The 16,335-nt window shown below is 40.2% G+C and overlaps 1 protein-coding gene across 2 annotated transcripts; it reads left to right on the forward strand.

The window, feature by feature from the left end:
- Positions 1-134: 134 nt before the first annotated feature.
- On the forward strand, positions 135-15,235 carry ppm1j (protein phosphatase, Mg2+/Mn2+ dependent, 1J). Of its 2 annotated transcripts, none has more exons than XM_063911533.1 (10): positions 135-613; positions 7,132-7,246; positions 8,298-8,627; positions 9,463-9,575; positions 9,845-9,929; positions 10,341-10,459; positions 11,064-11,127; positions 11,476-11,583; positions 12,736-12,887; positions 13,796-15,235. In XM_063911533.1, exons 1-10 carry the CDS (start codon positions 351-353, stop codon positions 13,980-13,982), a joined length of 1,536 nt encoding a protein of 511 aa, XP_063767603.1. In that variant the 5' UTR covers positions 135-350; the 3' UTR covers positions 13,983-15,235. The 2 variants fall into 2 exon arrangements, with proteins under 2 accessions (XP_063767603.1, XP_063767604.1); XM_063911534.1 differs by having other exon boundaries at positions 140-613; positions 13,835-15,235.
- Positions 15,236-16,335: the final 1,100 nt, after the last annotated feature.

Consider the following 16,335-nt stretch of genomic DNA (forward strand, 5'->3'; position numbering starts at 1 on the left):
GAACATCTGCTAATCTTTCTGAAGCTGCTAAACATATTTCTTGTAGTTGATATTTTTGGATGTGTGTGATGTGTTCACGGCTGTCAGCACATCCCAGTGTGAAGCCCTGCCTTCTGAGATGAGTTATCAACCGGATTACAGGCTGCACACAGCCAGCGAGGGCTTTATTCTGTTTGAATGAGGAAAACATCGTGTCTGCCTACCCGAAAGCTGTCACATGGGGCCGAGGAGGGGTAGAAAAAAATCGCTTCCTGAAATGATCCTCACCGCTGGCTGTGTATGTTCTTTTCTCTCAAACGTAACATCGCATCGCGTTTAATTTCCTGTCCGGAGCTTTTTTGGTGTCGGTGATGATCAGTAAGGTAAAAAACGCCATGTCTAGTCTGGTGGGAGGCATGATGCCGCACGGACACCACCACCACCACCACAACCATCACTCAGGTGGCGGCCAGCCCTGCGGACCGGACAGCCTGCCGCCGCGGTTCCCCTACGGCCGGCCGGATTTCTTGGATCTCACCCCGGAGCTCCTGCAGTACTCCACGGAGCACGCATCACGGCCGGTGCTCACGTTAAAGAGAGACAGCAGGCTTCCCTGGAGGTCGGGATACGCAGAGTGAGTAGCGTTCATTGACGATAATTCCCCAAATATTATGCTTATGCTTATTCCCCACTCCCCTATGAGTGTCAGGCCCATGTTGCTGCATCCTCAGCAGCTGCAAAGAGCACTGCAGCAGCCAGATGATGGCCAATATGGCCTTTTGCTGTTATACAGTTTCTACCTCAGAGTTCCTCCCCTGAGCTGCACATGATATTTGCAGCAGTGTGTAATTAGTGAAAACGCTCCCTATCCTAGTGTCATTTGTGTGCAAGGATATTTAACTACATGCTTACCTTTCAAGGCAAGTTGTGTTGGACTTTGACACAAAAGTGAAAGCAGGAAATGTCTACCTGCTCACTAAATAGACTGTATACATGTGCATTCTCTTACATCCACGTCCTGAATGATACTTCCACTTCCCAAAAAAAGAGTTCCATTTTTGAATTGTTTGCCTGTGTGTGCGAGGTTATTTATTTTTCATTTACAAAGAGTCCATGAGCTTGTGTTTGTGTCTAATAATGTCACTTGTTTTCAACTAGGTTTAAGTCTCTAATGACCATTCAAATGTTTTGATTTAATACTCTAGGATGTTGCAGCCTTTGTCTAAGAAAGGGTTTAGTGAACGTTCACTTTTTATGAATGTACAGAAAGTGTTGATCTTCATCCCGTATGTGCTTCGCTTTAATGCAGGTGCATTTACACTCTACACTTGCAGTGCTCGCACAGTTAGAAACAGATTAGCACCATTTCATTCAAACTGTGGTCAGGATCTGCTGTTGGGGCGATTCCAGCTGAGGTAAAGCACTTTCATATATTCCACTCTCCCAAAGGAGGAGGTGTGAAGGGCTGAATATCTCCAGTCCTACAGTACAGTTATATGGGCTATACCCCCTGCCTGCTTCAGTGTGGCAAAAAAATGATGATTCATGCATAGAGTCTTAAGGGGATGGTGACGAGATTTGTGACGACAAATATGGGTCTCAGAAGGCTGACTAAGAAAGGTCAAATAAGGAAGCCATAATGCATAAAGGGAGGTCGGTGTGTGGGAATGTGCACTGTCATCATTTCCTGTCTGTCTTCTGCTGCAAATGACTTTGATGTACGTCGCAGAAAAACTGTAAGGAAAGCGTTAGCAGTGCTGTTTACTGCAAAACCTAATTGGCTGATCTGATCATGCATCAGCTGTCAGTGTAAAAATCTAGAAAAACAACACCCATCAGCATTAAACCAACACAATGTGAGCAGACCATGTAACATAAAGGTAATCACAGAGCTGTGACTGAAAACATAGGTCATTAACACTATTACCACAGCATTAATGCCAAATTACTCCTGTAATCAGGTTGTAAAGATTGTACACTTGGATGAATGTACGGCAGTGTTTATTTAGCGGTCGATTGCGTGAGTTATTTATTCACTCACACAGCTTATACAGCCTTGCTACACTATTCTGATCCACCAAAATGTGTTGAATTAAGTGTGATGTGTATGGACCAATCGAAACAGGGATGATTAAACTGTGCAGCCTCACTTCAAATCTCTATATCCTTTACAAAGCAACATTTATCTATTGGAGCATCTATCAACGTCATCGCTTTTGTGTGGTGCTATAATGAGTGGGAACAATGACAGTGGAGGTGGATGCTGTCCAGTTGGACTTTCTGCAACTTCTCCACTTTGGTATCACTTCATTAGTGTCATTATAGTGGCATTGACGATTCATGGTCTTGTTGTTGGGTTTGCCTGTGCAGTTTTTTGGTTTGTTTGCACTAGTCCGGATGTACATTGTTTGGTTGTTAAAGCTTTTAGCATTGTTGTTGTCTCACAGACACTCTAATTTCAGAGTTAATTGTCAACCTACGGTCTGTCAGCAGTTTAAGCAGCACACGGGTTCTGGATGCTCATAATAATGAGTATAATTGATGCTCTAACACCGCTGTAACATTGTGTCAGCATGAACAAGTGAGTGCACTTACGGTAAGCTGCTGAAAGTGCTTTTGTCAAATGGCTATTTAATACAATTTAATATGGAGTCAGGCTTTTAGGCCCAGCACTAAGATACTATAAGAGAGTGTGAGGATGGCTGCGGAGACTCAGTTTGGAAATCTATTCATGGATATCATCTGTTATTCAAGCTCAGACATGTGTGGGAAAAACATTTTAATAACTCATTCTATAATATCTTCTATGAGTTCATACATTATTCATAATCATTATTATCTATAATATAATAAGTCTTTGTGGTCCTAATAATAGTGCATAAATAAACAGAAGTTAGGCATAAAAGTACAGGAGAAATCATTCAAAGCCCTCTCCTGACGTCAATAAACAGATATAAGAGAAAAGGATGACTCATTCACAGAATGATTTCATGTTGAAAAACTTTGCATACGTGTTGTAGTTGCAGCATGTTTTAGTTGCGATACCTACACTATTCTCTAAGCAATGTTCAAGTTACTACAGAAGCTGTTATTACTCTAATGGGAATTTTATTTGAGCATTGCACCATGTGCCTTACAAACATGACGAGCAGCCTCCTCTCCCTGAAAAGGAATTCAGACTATGATTAGACTCATTCTTACTGCTACGTAAGAAGACATTGTACAGGCCTGCAGTATTTGTTTATCTGCTCACCTCCACCTAATACAACATAGCTTAGCAGCAACCAGTGATTCATCTTATAGCACATTCAGATTAAAAAATTCTCTCTGATTGTCCAGTCTTTTAACCTCAAATGTGTCTGTAGATGAATTAGATGCACACCACAGGACCGACTCCTTAAACCAGTACAGAGTTCTTGTTTTTTGATATCCATTTTAACCAATAGTTATTCAGAAAGAATTATGAATATAGTTAACACATACAAACACACATTAGAGCTACAACAGCCAATATTTCAAAAAGTTCAAATGGAAAGTGATCAACTACCCAAAATCTAAAAGGATTCATTCGTGGGTGTCTGCATTCACATGCACCATTGGTTTCCGACAGACGGACCACAAAACTTTATCAGCTTTTATTGAGTTGCAGAGGTTTATAAGACACAAGGTGAATTGCAACATGTTCTAACCGCAGCGGTTCTTTTTGCGTCAGAATTCGGCTTCCTTTCCTGAGAGATGTCTAACACCACAAACATTTTCATCACATTTGTGACGAGTAAAGGTCTGCCTGTTGCAATTATAGATTTCACTGGAACTCTCAACTTCCTCTTTTGAATTTTCCTTGCATAATAAACAGTTTAACAAACATTACCAAAATAGTTTCAAGTCACAAGTTGTTGAAACATATGACCAAAAGAAGGTATGCTAAAGAATTATGTCACTCACACTTTAGGAAGGCTTGATCTTCTGATTTTGAATCACATCCTCCAACGCCACAGACATGATGTTCAATTATAGCTCATTGAGCGCATGTGACTTTCAAAACCGAGAACAATTGCTGATTCTTTGCTGTGGTGGTGGTGAAACTTAATTACACTGCAAACTTGTAGACAGAAGGCATTTACTTTCATGTTCAAACCAAGTCTTTTGTTAAAGGGGCCCTATCTTCAGGTTCATATTTGTATTTAATGTCTCTACTGTAACATGTTGACATTCTTTAGTGTTTAAAAAGCTCTTTGTTTTTTCTCTTACTGCCTGTGCTGCAGCACCTCTTTTCACCCTAGTCGGCTCTGATTGGTTATTTGGCCCGCTCTGTTGTGATTGGTCAACCGCTTACAAAAGACTACAATGAAGGCGTTTCAGGCAGGGGGTGGATGTGTGGGAGCTAAACTCCCTCTGGAGGGAATTTATTATATGGGATTTTTTACTTTGCAGACTATTAACATACACAGAAATGTTAATAACACACTACCGGAAATGGAAAAATCCCAAAAATGCCTTTTTTTTTTAAGGTACTGTAACAATGCAGAAGAACTTATCATTCCACAAATTTGACATTTATCCATCCATCCATCTTCTCCTGCTTATCTGTCAGGGTCGCAGAGGTAACAGCTCCAGCAGAGAGCCCCAAACTTCTCTTTCCCTGGCCACATCAACCAGCTCTGAATGGGGGATTCCAAGGCGCTCCCAGGCCAGCGAAGAGATATAATCCCTCCACCTGGTCCTAGGTCTACCCCTCGGTCTCTTCCCAGCTGGACTTGCCTGGAACACCTCCCTAGGGAGGCGCCCAGGTGGCATCCTCACTAGGTGCCTGAACCACCTCAACAAGCTCCTTTCAACGCGAAGGAGCAGTGGTTCTACTCCGAGTCCCTCCCGGATGACTGAACTTCTCCCCTTATCCCTAAGGGAGATGCCAGCCACCCTGCGGAGAAATCCCATTTCGGCCGCTTGTATCCGCGATCTCGTTCTTTCGGTCATGACCCATCCTTCATGACCATAGGTGAGGGTAGGAACGAAGATGGCCCGGTAGACAGAGGTGTGACTTTTCGTCACAACAATGCGGTAAAGCGACTGCAGTACCGCTCCCGCTGCTCCGATTCTCCGGCCCATCTCACGCTCCATTGTTCCCTCACTCGAGAACAAGACCCCGAGATACTTGAACTCCTTCACTTGGGTTAAGGCCTCATTCCCTACTTGGAGTGGACAGTCCATCGGTTTCCTGCTGAGAACCATGGCCGCAGATTTGACGTGCTGATCCTCATCCCAGCCGCTTCACACTCGACTGTGAACCGATCCAGTGAGTGCTGAAGGTCACAGACCGATGAAGCCATTAGGACCACATCATCTGCAAAAAGCAGTGGCGCAATCCTTAGCCCACCGAACTGCAGACCCCTTCCCCCACGACTACGCCTCGAAATCCTGTCCATGAATATCACAAACAGGATTGGTGACAAAGCGCAGCCCTGGTGGAGGCCAACCGTCACCGGAAATCTGGAGAACCTGGACACAGCTCTCACTTTGGGAGTACAGAGATTGGATGTTTACTCTCGCAGCACCTCCCACAGTATCCCCCTGGAAACCCGGTCATACGCGTTCTCCAAATCCACAAAGCACATGTAGACCGGATGAGCGTACTCCCAGGCCCCCTCCAGGATCCTTGCGAAAGTAAAAAGCTGGTCCGTCGTTCCACGACCAGGACGAAAACCGCATTGTTCCTCTTCAATCCGACAAATTTGACATTTAGTTCAACAATATTAACTTAACTTATATAAAATAAGTTTTTCCCTAAATGCAACAATGTGAGACCATCTTATAGAAGAGTAACTTTATAGAACAAAACATTATAAATGGTGGTATGTTTGCCTGTTTTTTTAGGTAGCTAAATTTACTCCCAGACTCCAATGGTTGATGCACCCAATAACAGCCTATAAAAAAACATACTCTTTATTTCGTGCCAAATTTTGGCCTTGGCAGAAAGTTAAGACGACAAGCAGGGGACTTTAAATTCCTGCGAATGCAGGACACGGTGGAGCCTGTCTCCTGCTTTCAACTGATGAGACAGTGAAAGGGCTTTTTATAATCCAGATTTGGGCAGCAGTTCCATTTTTTGCCTCATTTCTGCTGTGCTCTGATATCAGAGCTTTCGGCCAAACAGCGACCATTTCCTACAGTGATTATAATCAGCTCAGCGGTTCAGAAAGTGAGAGGTCAGAGGTCTTATTTGGATGAGATTTTTACTCCAGATTTTCTCTCTTTTGTGTAACTGTCCAGTTTTTCCTCTTCCGCTGTCACGGCTTGTGCCTCTTGTAATTTTACTCTCGTTCTCTTTTCCCTTTCTCTGAAGATCCTAGTACAGATAAATTACTAATCCTTTCTCTATAAAAGTTTCTGAGGGAATCTCAATGACAATACTTGAATTACTGGGATGGCTCCATAGGCATTATGCCTTATTATCCAGTGAATGTGGCTTTCATGTATAATTGAAAATGAAAATGTTATGTAATATGCCAGCATGAGGTCCAAACTGCAGCCTTTCCAAGTCTGCCTAATGTGCAGCTTAAAGGTCCATGCCAGCGGATGTTTTTTTAAGTCCAGTCAGTACAGATTGCAAACACAGCTAACCATTTTGTAAAAACATGCTGTTTAGATTTTAGATATTAAAAACCGGATTATTGTTTCTATAATATACTGGAATAATTGGATGTTTTCTGTTGAAAAAATACAGCACAAGTATAAAAAAGTGTTTAATGCAATTAAAAAAGTTTACAAAGAACACATTAAGATTGTTTGGGCATGCATTGTTATGAAATACTATTTCTCATAGAGCTATGTAGCACATTTTTCTGCAGCTACCGCATTGGTACAGCCGGTGAACACTGCTGTAGTCCATATCAGGGTAGATGATGCTGCCAGCATATGAAACAGTGCATTACTCTGAAGCTATTATCCTTTGCAGGAATCAGCTCATAATAAAAACACTTAATCCCTCCTGCAAGTTCCCTTTGGGACATGAAGGTATCCTGTCCCGTGTTTTTTTCCTGTCTTCCACTCTCTCCATAATGTTGGCAGCTATTATTTTATTTTCTTGTGGTTAGAAGTAGAAAACACTATAAATCATTTGACTCTAGACTCACTTTACTCTCTCTCCATCAGGGTGATCAATGCGGGGAAGAGCATGCTGAACGAGGACCAGGGCTGTTGTGAGAAGCTGTTTGTGAAGAAGCCGAGCGGCAAAAACCGCAACTCCTCCCTGCTGGAGGACAACGGGGTGAGCAAAGAGACAATCTCCCCTTCACATCAAAACAGGAGTGTGAGATGAAATGTCTGGCAGCTCCAATAAACAATAATAAAAACAGAAGTGCATTGAAATAATAATAACATGATGGTTGTTATCTGATAGACAGCACTGGTGCCTTTTGTGTAATTTTAGTATTGAAGTCCTTATGGGATTTATTATACAACTCATCCACATGTCTGATGCTCAATGGCCAAATACTTACATCTGGAGTTAGTTGAGACCAAAAACAGAGCTAAAAAATGACCATAAACATGACTCTACATCAATAATAATGATTCTCGATATATGCAGAATGTATAAATAAGCAACTGATTGCTTACATTTTAGCAGAGGTGGGAGAAGTACCAGAGTGAAGGAATACTCTGTTACAAGTGAAAGTCCTGCAAAGTACTCATTGTGCAGATTGTTCCATTTCAGAACAATATACTGTTTATTATACGTTTTTATTATAATTGTTGATGCATTAAAGTGTTATCAGAGCTCACACACACAGACATACATACGCATTCCATTTAGTTGTAAATTAATCACATCATCCCTTGCTGCACCCCTACCCATGTGGGTGTAGCATTAGAGCGGTTAGCAGGTGTCTTGTTGCTATTCATCTGTTAGTCAGTCAGTCACGCCAACTCTGCATGTAACATGCCAGCAAACACAAAGGTGGCAACGCCCTTCCATTACTCATTGCATCATGTTAGATCAGAGTATCTGCATCACTTGTGTTGATCATTTAAAGATACATCACAGAACCCTTGTAGGTCCATATTACTTCAACTTGATGGGTTTGGCACATTTCTGCAATCATAGAATTTTTTTTTGGCAGCTTTCCTAAAATATTGAATCTAGATTTGTTGCAACTCTGGTTTAGTGGGACCCTAAATGAAAGAATAATATAGCTTAGCATTAATAAATATCACAAGAATGTTACCATCATAGGTTCCTTACTTTTTCTATATTTAGTTTTTATCACTACTTCTATTCTTTACAACGTATACATATCCATTTTGATGTTCATTTCCAGGATGGTACAGGAATCCCTATGCACTACTGGGGCGTTTTTGATGGACATGCAGGTTCTGGAGCAGCCATCATGGCCTCCAAGCTTCTTCACCGCCTCATCAGAGACCGTTTGGGAGAAATCTGCCACCTGCTGGAGAATTCCAATAGTGCGCCTCCTATCTGCCTGTCCAAGAACGGCAGCCCATACCAGGCGGACTCAAAGAAGGGGGCCGCGCAGGATACAGAAGACCCCGATGCTGTCACCGACTCGTCAGTACGCTTTCACATGGAGAAGGTTGTCAGCTTGGAGAGCCTGGTGATGGGGGTCATAGAGACCGCCTTCTCGCAGATGGTGAGCAGATGTTTTACTAACAAACTATGTGAAAAACAAAACATCAATGCTTTGTTAGCCAATAGAGGTATTTATGAACATTTTTATCTTAAAAGAACGGTTCTGTTTTTTAGGAAATTAAATGATCCTCCACTTTGATCAGGATTTAAAGAGACTTTTGGGGTTTTTCTCCTGTAGTGTGTTAAATAGCTTTTTGTGTCTGCAACGGCACAAATCCCAAAGTTCCCTCCAGAGGGAGTTCTCCCCCACCCCCGCCTGAAACTCTTCTGTTGGACTCCTTTGTTTACTTCCTGTATTACAGTGACATCACTATGACACCCTTGCACTTCTATTGGCCCGCCATCACATTATACATGCTATTCTAAAGGTTGGGACAACTCTAAGAGGTAGATAATGAGAAATAATAACAAACTAAGAGGAATAACATGGTAACCATTGTTATTCTGAGCATCTTAGCATTTTCCGTGCAGCCTCAGAGCTGCAAGCATTGCTGCAGAATGAAACTTTGTAAACGTTTAGCTCTTCCTGTTTGTGGATAACTACAGAAAACTTGAGGATTGCATTCGGGCAAATAGGCCAAATGTCCTCTGTCTCCTCAAGTCTTACTCTCCTCTGATTCAACCGCTGTCTTGTGTAGATGATAATAACCCATAGTGCAGTTAATGTATTCCTTCAAAGCCTCCTGGTTTCTCTCTATCAGCAGTGCTGTTTTGTTTTGAACATGAATATTCATGAATAATGAGCTTTTCAGGATGATGAGAGGCAAAGTGGGCTCTTAAACCACAGAGGTTTTGTGGCCTTTTCTTTTCATGTTGATTTTCTCTTTGGATTTCAGGATGACCTAATTGAAAAGGAAAAAGCATCATATGCCATCTCTGGTGGGTGTTGTGCCTTAGCTGCCATTAATTTAATGGGGAAGCTCTACGTAGCCAATGCTGGAGATAGCAGGTGAGAGAACTGATACAACTTCTACTGCAGACTGCAGGAAAACCAACTGTAGCTCTCCACCGTACAGTGTGTGGAGCTGTATATAGTAAATGTTCTCAGTCATAACTTCTTGTGCCCCCTGGGGTTCACTTTGCATTCCTGCAGCTTCTTCTACCAACCCTTACCGAACTACACATATAACACCAAATGTATAAAACAATTAAATAAATGTAAATGTGATACTGTGTTATCCTTCTCACTTGTGTCTCCCCCTTCTCCTTTGTCTGCAGGTCCATAATCATACGAAATAATGAGGTTATTCCAATGACAAATGAATTCACACCTGAGTCAGAGAGACAGCGGCTACAGTATCTGGTAATCTTATGTCTTATATTTTTCAATTATTTCACCAACCTGAATGCCTGAATTCTATTCAAAGGGGTTAACTGATTTTGTAAGTGCAAGGAAAGCTGTAAAAGTAAGTAGGAGTATAGATATCAAGTCAAAACAGGTTTTGCAAACAGTAATGTTGAGCATGAAAGCAGGCAACATGAAGACGAGGGAGGAAATCCAGTGCAGAACTGAAATAATATAATATGAATCACAGAGCTGGTGGATGATGTTGCTGCTAAAAAAAACCAGATCTGTTTTGTGCCTAATAACACAGTATACTGCAGGTCTTCTGTTACACACACAATCATATCGCTTTCATTACGGATTTTAAGGCCTAAGTAAAGCCTTTTTTTCTGTAGTTATTCAACCTTGCCCAATTGTGTGTCACTCCAGGGCTTCCTGAGGCCAGAGCTCCTGGGTAACGAGTTCACTCACATTGAGTTCCCGCGTAGGATCCAGCACAGTGAGCTGGGCAAAAAGATGCTCTACAGAGACCACACCATGACTGGCTGGTAAACCTGGAGACTCTTTGTAATCACATGACTAACAGTTAATCAAAGAGTTTTATGAACTCTGTATCAGGCGTCCTAACATTGTTTAACTTTTAAGAGTTTAAAGTGTTCAGAATAAGATAAGATGGACCTTTATTAATCCCCGTGGGAAAAAGGAGTATAAGCAGCAACAGTGTGAGAAGGAAAAACAGGACAGTACGGATTTCCACAAGGATAATAAAATAAAAATGATATACAGGTAAGTAACTGGTATAACAAGAAATTAATTAATGCTCCAAACTTTATTCATCCAAGTTAAAGGGATTTTCAATCAAAAGCAGCAGCTTTTTTATTGAGGAATCAATTTGCATATCAATTTGTAAAATTCCCAGTGCTTTTTTTCTGACCAAAAAATGAACCACAAATAATTAGTTTGATTTTAAGTTGCAATGTGACAATGATAAAAAACCAACACAACAAAAACAACAAGCTATCTTTAACCAATTAATTATTTGCATTTTGATTAAAATAATTACTAAAAACAATGAATTACTTATCATAATTGTTGCTGAATAATTTTGTTTCAGTTACCTACATCTGAGGTCTGTTGGTTGTTTTGTTGTAGGGCCTATAAGACGATAGTTGAAGATGATCTGAAATTCCCCCTGATTTATGGAGAGGGTAAAAAGGTAAGAAACGAGTAAAACCCCATGAAATGTACATACACAGATTCTCCACAGAGAATACATTTGTTCTACAATTTATTTGATAAATGAGATCTAGTCAGCATTTTCATCATTGTCTGACAGTCTTTATAATCCCCTATACTGTAAGTGGATTTTCCTAGAACTGATTCACAACCAGAACATTAACCTACATTACTGTGTGTGTGTGTGTGTGTGTGTGTGTGTGTGTGTGTGTGTGTGTGTGTGTGTGTGTGTGTGTGTGTGTGTGTGTGTGTGTGTGTGTGTGTGTGTGTGTGTGTGTGTGTGTGTGTGTGTGTGTGTGTGTGTGTGTGTGTGTGTGTGTGTGTGTAGGCACGTGTCATGGCCACAATCGGAGTGACCCGCGGGCTGGGAGATCATGAACTGAAGGTCTACAACTCCAACATTTACATCAAGCCCTTCCTATCCTGCGTCCCTGAGGTGAGTGGGAGAAGCAGCTTTGGTTATCAGCGATGTCGGGGGAGTAGCCTCTGCATCGCTGCTCCACCTGCGAGCCTTTAGGATCCATTTGAGCAGCTTTGGGCCCTGGACTTTGCTTTGTCAGCCGTTCAAAGCTGTGACTCATAATGTGCTTTAGCAAGTACAACAAAGCATGGGAAACCAGCGGTCTTTATATTTGATTCTGCCGAGTATTAATGTCAATATTGAAACGTATATATTATCTTTACCTTATTTTTTAGGCAAAACAAACACAAATCTTCACCACTATGCCTATACATTTTGTGTTCATAGTATGTAAAGTTATTTGTTAAACCAGTTCATATTTCTGTCATCAACAACATTTTTTTTTTAAACATTAAAAAATGATCATCCCGGGAAGCTTCTCAACACAAATGTAATATTATTTCATTTAATCATTATTCAGTTCATTTTTAATCCCTGATACAGTTTGCAGATGATTCTTAAAACTGATTATGTGCACCAACCAAAACATAAGCCCTCAGTTGATAACATGTCTTGTTGTCTTTCATTTACATAATGAACATGCAAATATCTAAATATATCTTTGGCAGTACCTTGCTTCTCATCACATGATTTCTTATTATCAATCTTATTTTGTTTCATGTAGTTAAAAATACTTTCCACCTCTTATTTCTGTTTCAAGCACCTCTCAACTCACCATTACAGGAATATTATCGTCATCTATTTCTTGAACTTATCCAAATATTTCACCTGCTTGTTTTATGTCACTCTAAAACAGTGTCTTAAATTATTGTGAAAAAAAGTGAATGAACTGGAGCAGCTTTAACTCTGTAGTAGAGGTTGTGCCCTTTCATGCCAGCATGCATATAATATTATTATTTATTGTTCAAATGTTATATTATGTTGCTGCACGTTCCCAAAAAAGGTCTTATCATCTGATCTGAGGGGAATGTCTTGTTCTTGGTTTTAATTTGTAATGTGTGCCCTTTGCTAAAGCACTTGGAGCTGCACTTGCTTATAGAAAAGTGTAAATGAAGCTTTATTATTATTAGCTAATCTTCCAGCACCTTACAAAAAAAATGTTGGTCTTGTGCAAAACTGTTATATAAATCATGACAGCAAAATTCTTAATTTTTTGTTCCATCACAGGTGAAGGTCTATAATATGGATGAAAACAAACATGGCCCAAACGACGTCTTAGTCATGGGCACAGATGGATTGTGGGACGTCACAACTGACAGGGAAGTGGCAGATGCTGTGTCAGCGTACTTATCCTGCTGTGACCCCTCTGATCCCATGAGGTATGATAAATAATCCTTTACATTAGTCTTTTGTTCTGCCTATATGTTCCGTCGTGCCGTGTAAACATGGTGATACAGTACCCAAAGCCCCAGTCTGATAAATCCTGTAAAGTAGTACTCAGTATGTCCACTAGGTGGTGACAGATACACAGGTTTTGCTCCAAATTGGGTTTATAGTGATTGTTAAATCTGTATATAGTAAGTAAGGTATAGCTTTGGCTGGCTAAGACTTCATTTTAACTGTATAACTACTTTGTAAAACAAGTATAGTAAATTAGGCATTATAATGTAGTTGTATGTAGTTATTTCTATTTCAATTTTTTTTTACCAATGTGAGCTTTTTCTCTATATTTAACCCGTTAGCTTACTCTTTATTATTGCTTGCCTTTTTTAACTGCTTTGTCACTTTTGCTTTAACACTGTACATTTTCACACTGCTGGACTTATAAGGGAATTCTGATTTTGATTCTGATTCTGATAAGAACATATATATAGGTTGACCATCTAAAGTGTTACCCTTCAGATGAGCTATTTAAGAAAGGAAAGCAGTGAAATCACTTTTTTAGTGGCCACTGTACAAAAAGTAAATGTTGTGTTATCTGATGCCTTCAATAAGAGAAAGAAGAAACCCCTTCTCACTATGACACTGCAGTCCTAAAGCTCAAGGTCTTCAAACCTATACGGACCAGCTTTGTGAACAGTATATTCCTGGGTAGCTGCAGTACCGGAGTTAGGCTCTCTGAATGTTATTCATGAAGCTTATACCTGCTAAAGCAAAACAAAATATTTACTTGTTTGAAAAGGAGTCTATATTTGGTAAAGCAAAAAAGAAAAAAACTCTGTTTGAATAAGAGTCTGTATTTAGTGTGTGTGTTTGTTCCCGCCCTAAATTATAGTGTTTTTCACAGCGGTAATGACTGTTTTCCTGCACACTGTGTGTGGCACAGGTACACCCTGGCAGCCCAGGACCTGCTGATGAGGTCTCGAGGCGTCCTGAAGGAGCGCGGCTGGCGGCTTCCCAATGAAAGACTGGGCTCAGGCGATGACATCACTGTGTTTGTCATCCCACTGGCTGGGCCCGGGACAGAGACATGACAATGTGTTGAAGCATCCGCTATAACAGGGATGGTGCTTCAGGGTCCTTCCCACGGTCCCTCCAAACTCCCTAAACCCTGGACCTGATGGGACGGCGGGTGAAAAAAAATAACCTTTGTCATAGGGAAGACTTGGGTCAGAGCACCTTCATCAACCCAGACTGGACCCTCTTCAACCCAACCCAGGATCCCATATAATTTGATGTAACAAAAGATTTCCAGAGACATCATAAGAGAAGTCACACTCTTCCTCCCAGATCTGCTGTTTGTCATGGTTGCCAGTGAGAATTAAACCCATGTAGTGTTTATGTACCCTGTTTATGTTTGAGACTGGACCGCTACTCAATCCTTTTAATGGATTGTTCATTTTCATGTTATGCCGTGAATGGCCCTTTTGTAAAAAAAAAAAAATGCTCCTGCCTTTTTCACAATCATATATTTTAAAGGGTGTTGCAGTAGACTGGATTGCAGTCAAGAATGTGAGGAAACCAAAGAAATGCTGTTGTGGCATATGGATGGAAATCTGTCAAAAGAAAAGAATTACATCAAAGATAAACAACAACAAAAAGCTTTAGATTCATGTCTGTAAGTTAAATAAGCATGTAGGGAGTAAAAAAAAGAGGAATGGACCTTTTTTAGCACTGGACTCAATCGCTTGAGTCTGTATTGCTTAACTTCCTGCGTTAATGATGAATGAATGACGACACCTTAGGCACTTGAAGACGGTTGCACATGCTCTGCGGTTAGCCTGTTGATGTGTAATATATGTTCATTGAATGTGCTCATACACTTGTTTTATTTTTAACCTTACAATAAAGTGTTGCACTTGTGTTAAGTACAAAAAATATGATGAGAGGATCATATTGTTTGATTTAACTATGTTTTTATTTTTCATCCTTAAGAGGAGAAAGCAATCTGTTCTCTGTAAATGTCTTGGTATAGTAAGATGTGATAAATGTCACACATATGCCTTATTCAGAGATTTTCTTCAGATGCACTAAATTTGATCCTTGTAGAAGTGTCAAGGAACATTATAGGCCCTTAAATGTATCGTATACCTCTTTTGTATCATTTATGTTATTTCATGTTGTTGTTTAGATTATCCTTACATTTTTTAAGACAACTTTGGCTATAAGCCGTATCAGATGTTTTATTTTTATGTTTCTATCAATTAACTATTTGTTTAGAGAGATGATGTGCCCTAGGTAGAGGGATAATATGTACCAGCTTCAAAATAAAATCAGATTGTTCCCATTTGCTTGTAGCTTGTTTATGTGTATGTGTGACTGAAATGGAAATTAACCTTTAATGTGGAAAAACTACGAGTCAGAATAGTTCAGAGAGCCTGTCACTGATAATTACAGTTTGACTAAGGAGAAAGTTCACTGACTGAATATGCATCTGAATTGGTAAACAGTCAAATATTTATTGGTGAAGAAGAACCTGAGCTGTTATGTAGTGTGTTTTCTTTGCTGCACTGCAGACTATGTAGCAGGCTAGAGTCCTAAAGTAGGTTACAGTGTTTCCCTTGTGGAGTAGAAGCATAAAGTCCAAAAACGGCCAAAATGTTACTTAACTACAATACTTGAGTAGATGTTTTAAAATCATTTCATATGTGCTTATTATCAAGTCAGTCAAAAAAAACAAAAACACATAATAAACCATAATGTAGAGGCACTATGGTGCTGAATATCGAAATGTATTCGACACAAAAACACACCTCACAGCCTGCAGCCGCGGACTGTCTGTTCAGAGGTGAACTTAATGGGTTTTTACATTTTTTTCCAGAGATCCCATTTATCCCTCCTGTTCCACGAGTCATCTTGTACTATGGATGATGTCATCTTTGCCCGGGGAGGGGAGGAGGGATCTGGGTGACTCCAGCGCCTGCAGTAATTCGGTCATCTCATTCAGCAGCAAACAAAACAACACCGGAAAGTCAGGCAGAACCCTTCCAAATTAAACTGTAAAATGTATTTTGACTTTAGGAGAAAAATCATTAGGAGAACTCTTTAAAGTGTACAAAGCAAAAATAATGATATCTATTCTTTAAAAAACAACAATTACATAATCAAGCAATTTTGTCAGCCCAGCTGTTTTTCTGGTTTGGCAGTTGATTGAAAAGTGTACAGCATTGGCTTATGTAGAAACATTATATTACTTTTGGGACTCAATACTATACTAGTTATACAACCAATGTTTCTTCACTTGTCTACAATTTAATGAATGCCCCATATGACATAATATAAGAACACACGATTGTGTATCTTAACAAACAGGGACCTAGTGGATACTGTACTTTTGTGGTTCACTGCAAGCCATTGAAAATATTTGAGACAATGAACCATTCCATT

The sequence above is a fragment of the Eleginops maclovinus genome, chromosome 20, assembly GCF_036324505.1.
Source record: "Eleginops maclovinus isolate JMC-PN-2008 ecotype Puerto Natales chromosome 20, JC_Emac_rtc_rv5, whole genome shotgun sequence".
Taxonomy (NCBI): domain Eukaryota; kingdom Metazoa; phylum Chordata; class Actinopteri; order Perciformes; family Eleginopidae; genus Eleginops; species Eleginops maclovinus.

Bases quoted from the DNA above. Each gene is read 5' to 3' on its own strand.
- ppm1j (XM_063911533.1), top strand. From the start codon at position 351: ATGATCAGTAAGGTAAAAAACGCCATGTCTAGTCTGGTGGGAGGCATG. The intron at 8,628-9,462 runs GTGAGCAGATGT...TTTGGATTTCAG, and splicing joins AGACCGCCTTCTCGCAGATG to GATGACCTAATTGAAAAGGA. The intron at 10,460-11,063 runs GTAAACCTGGAG...GTTTTGTTGTAG, and splicing joins GACCACACCATGACTGGCTG to GGCCTATAAGACGATAGTTG.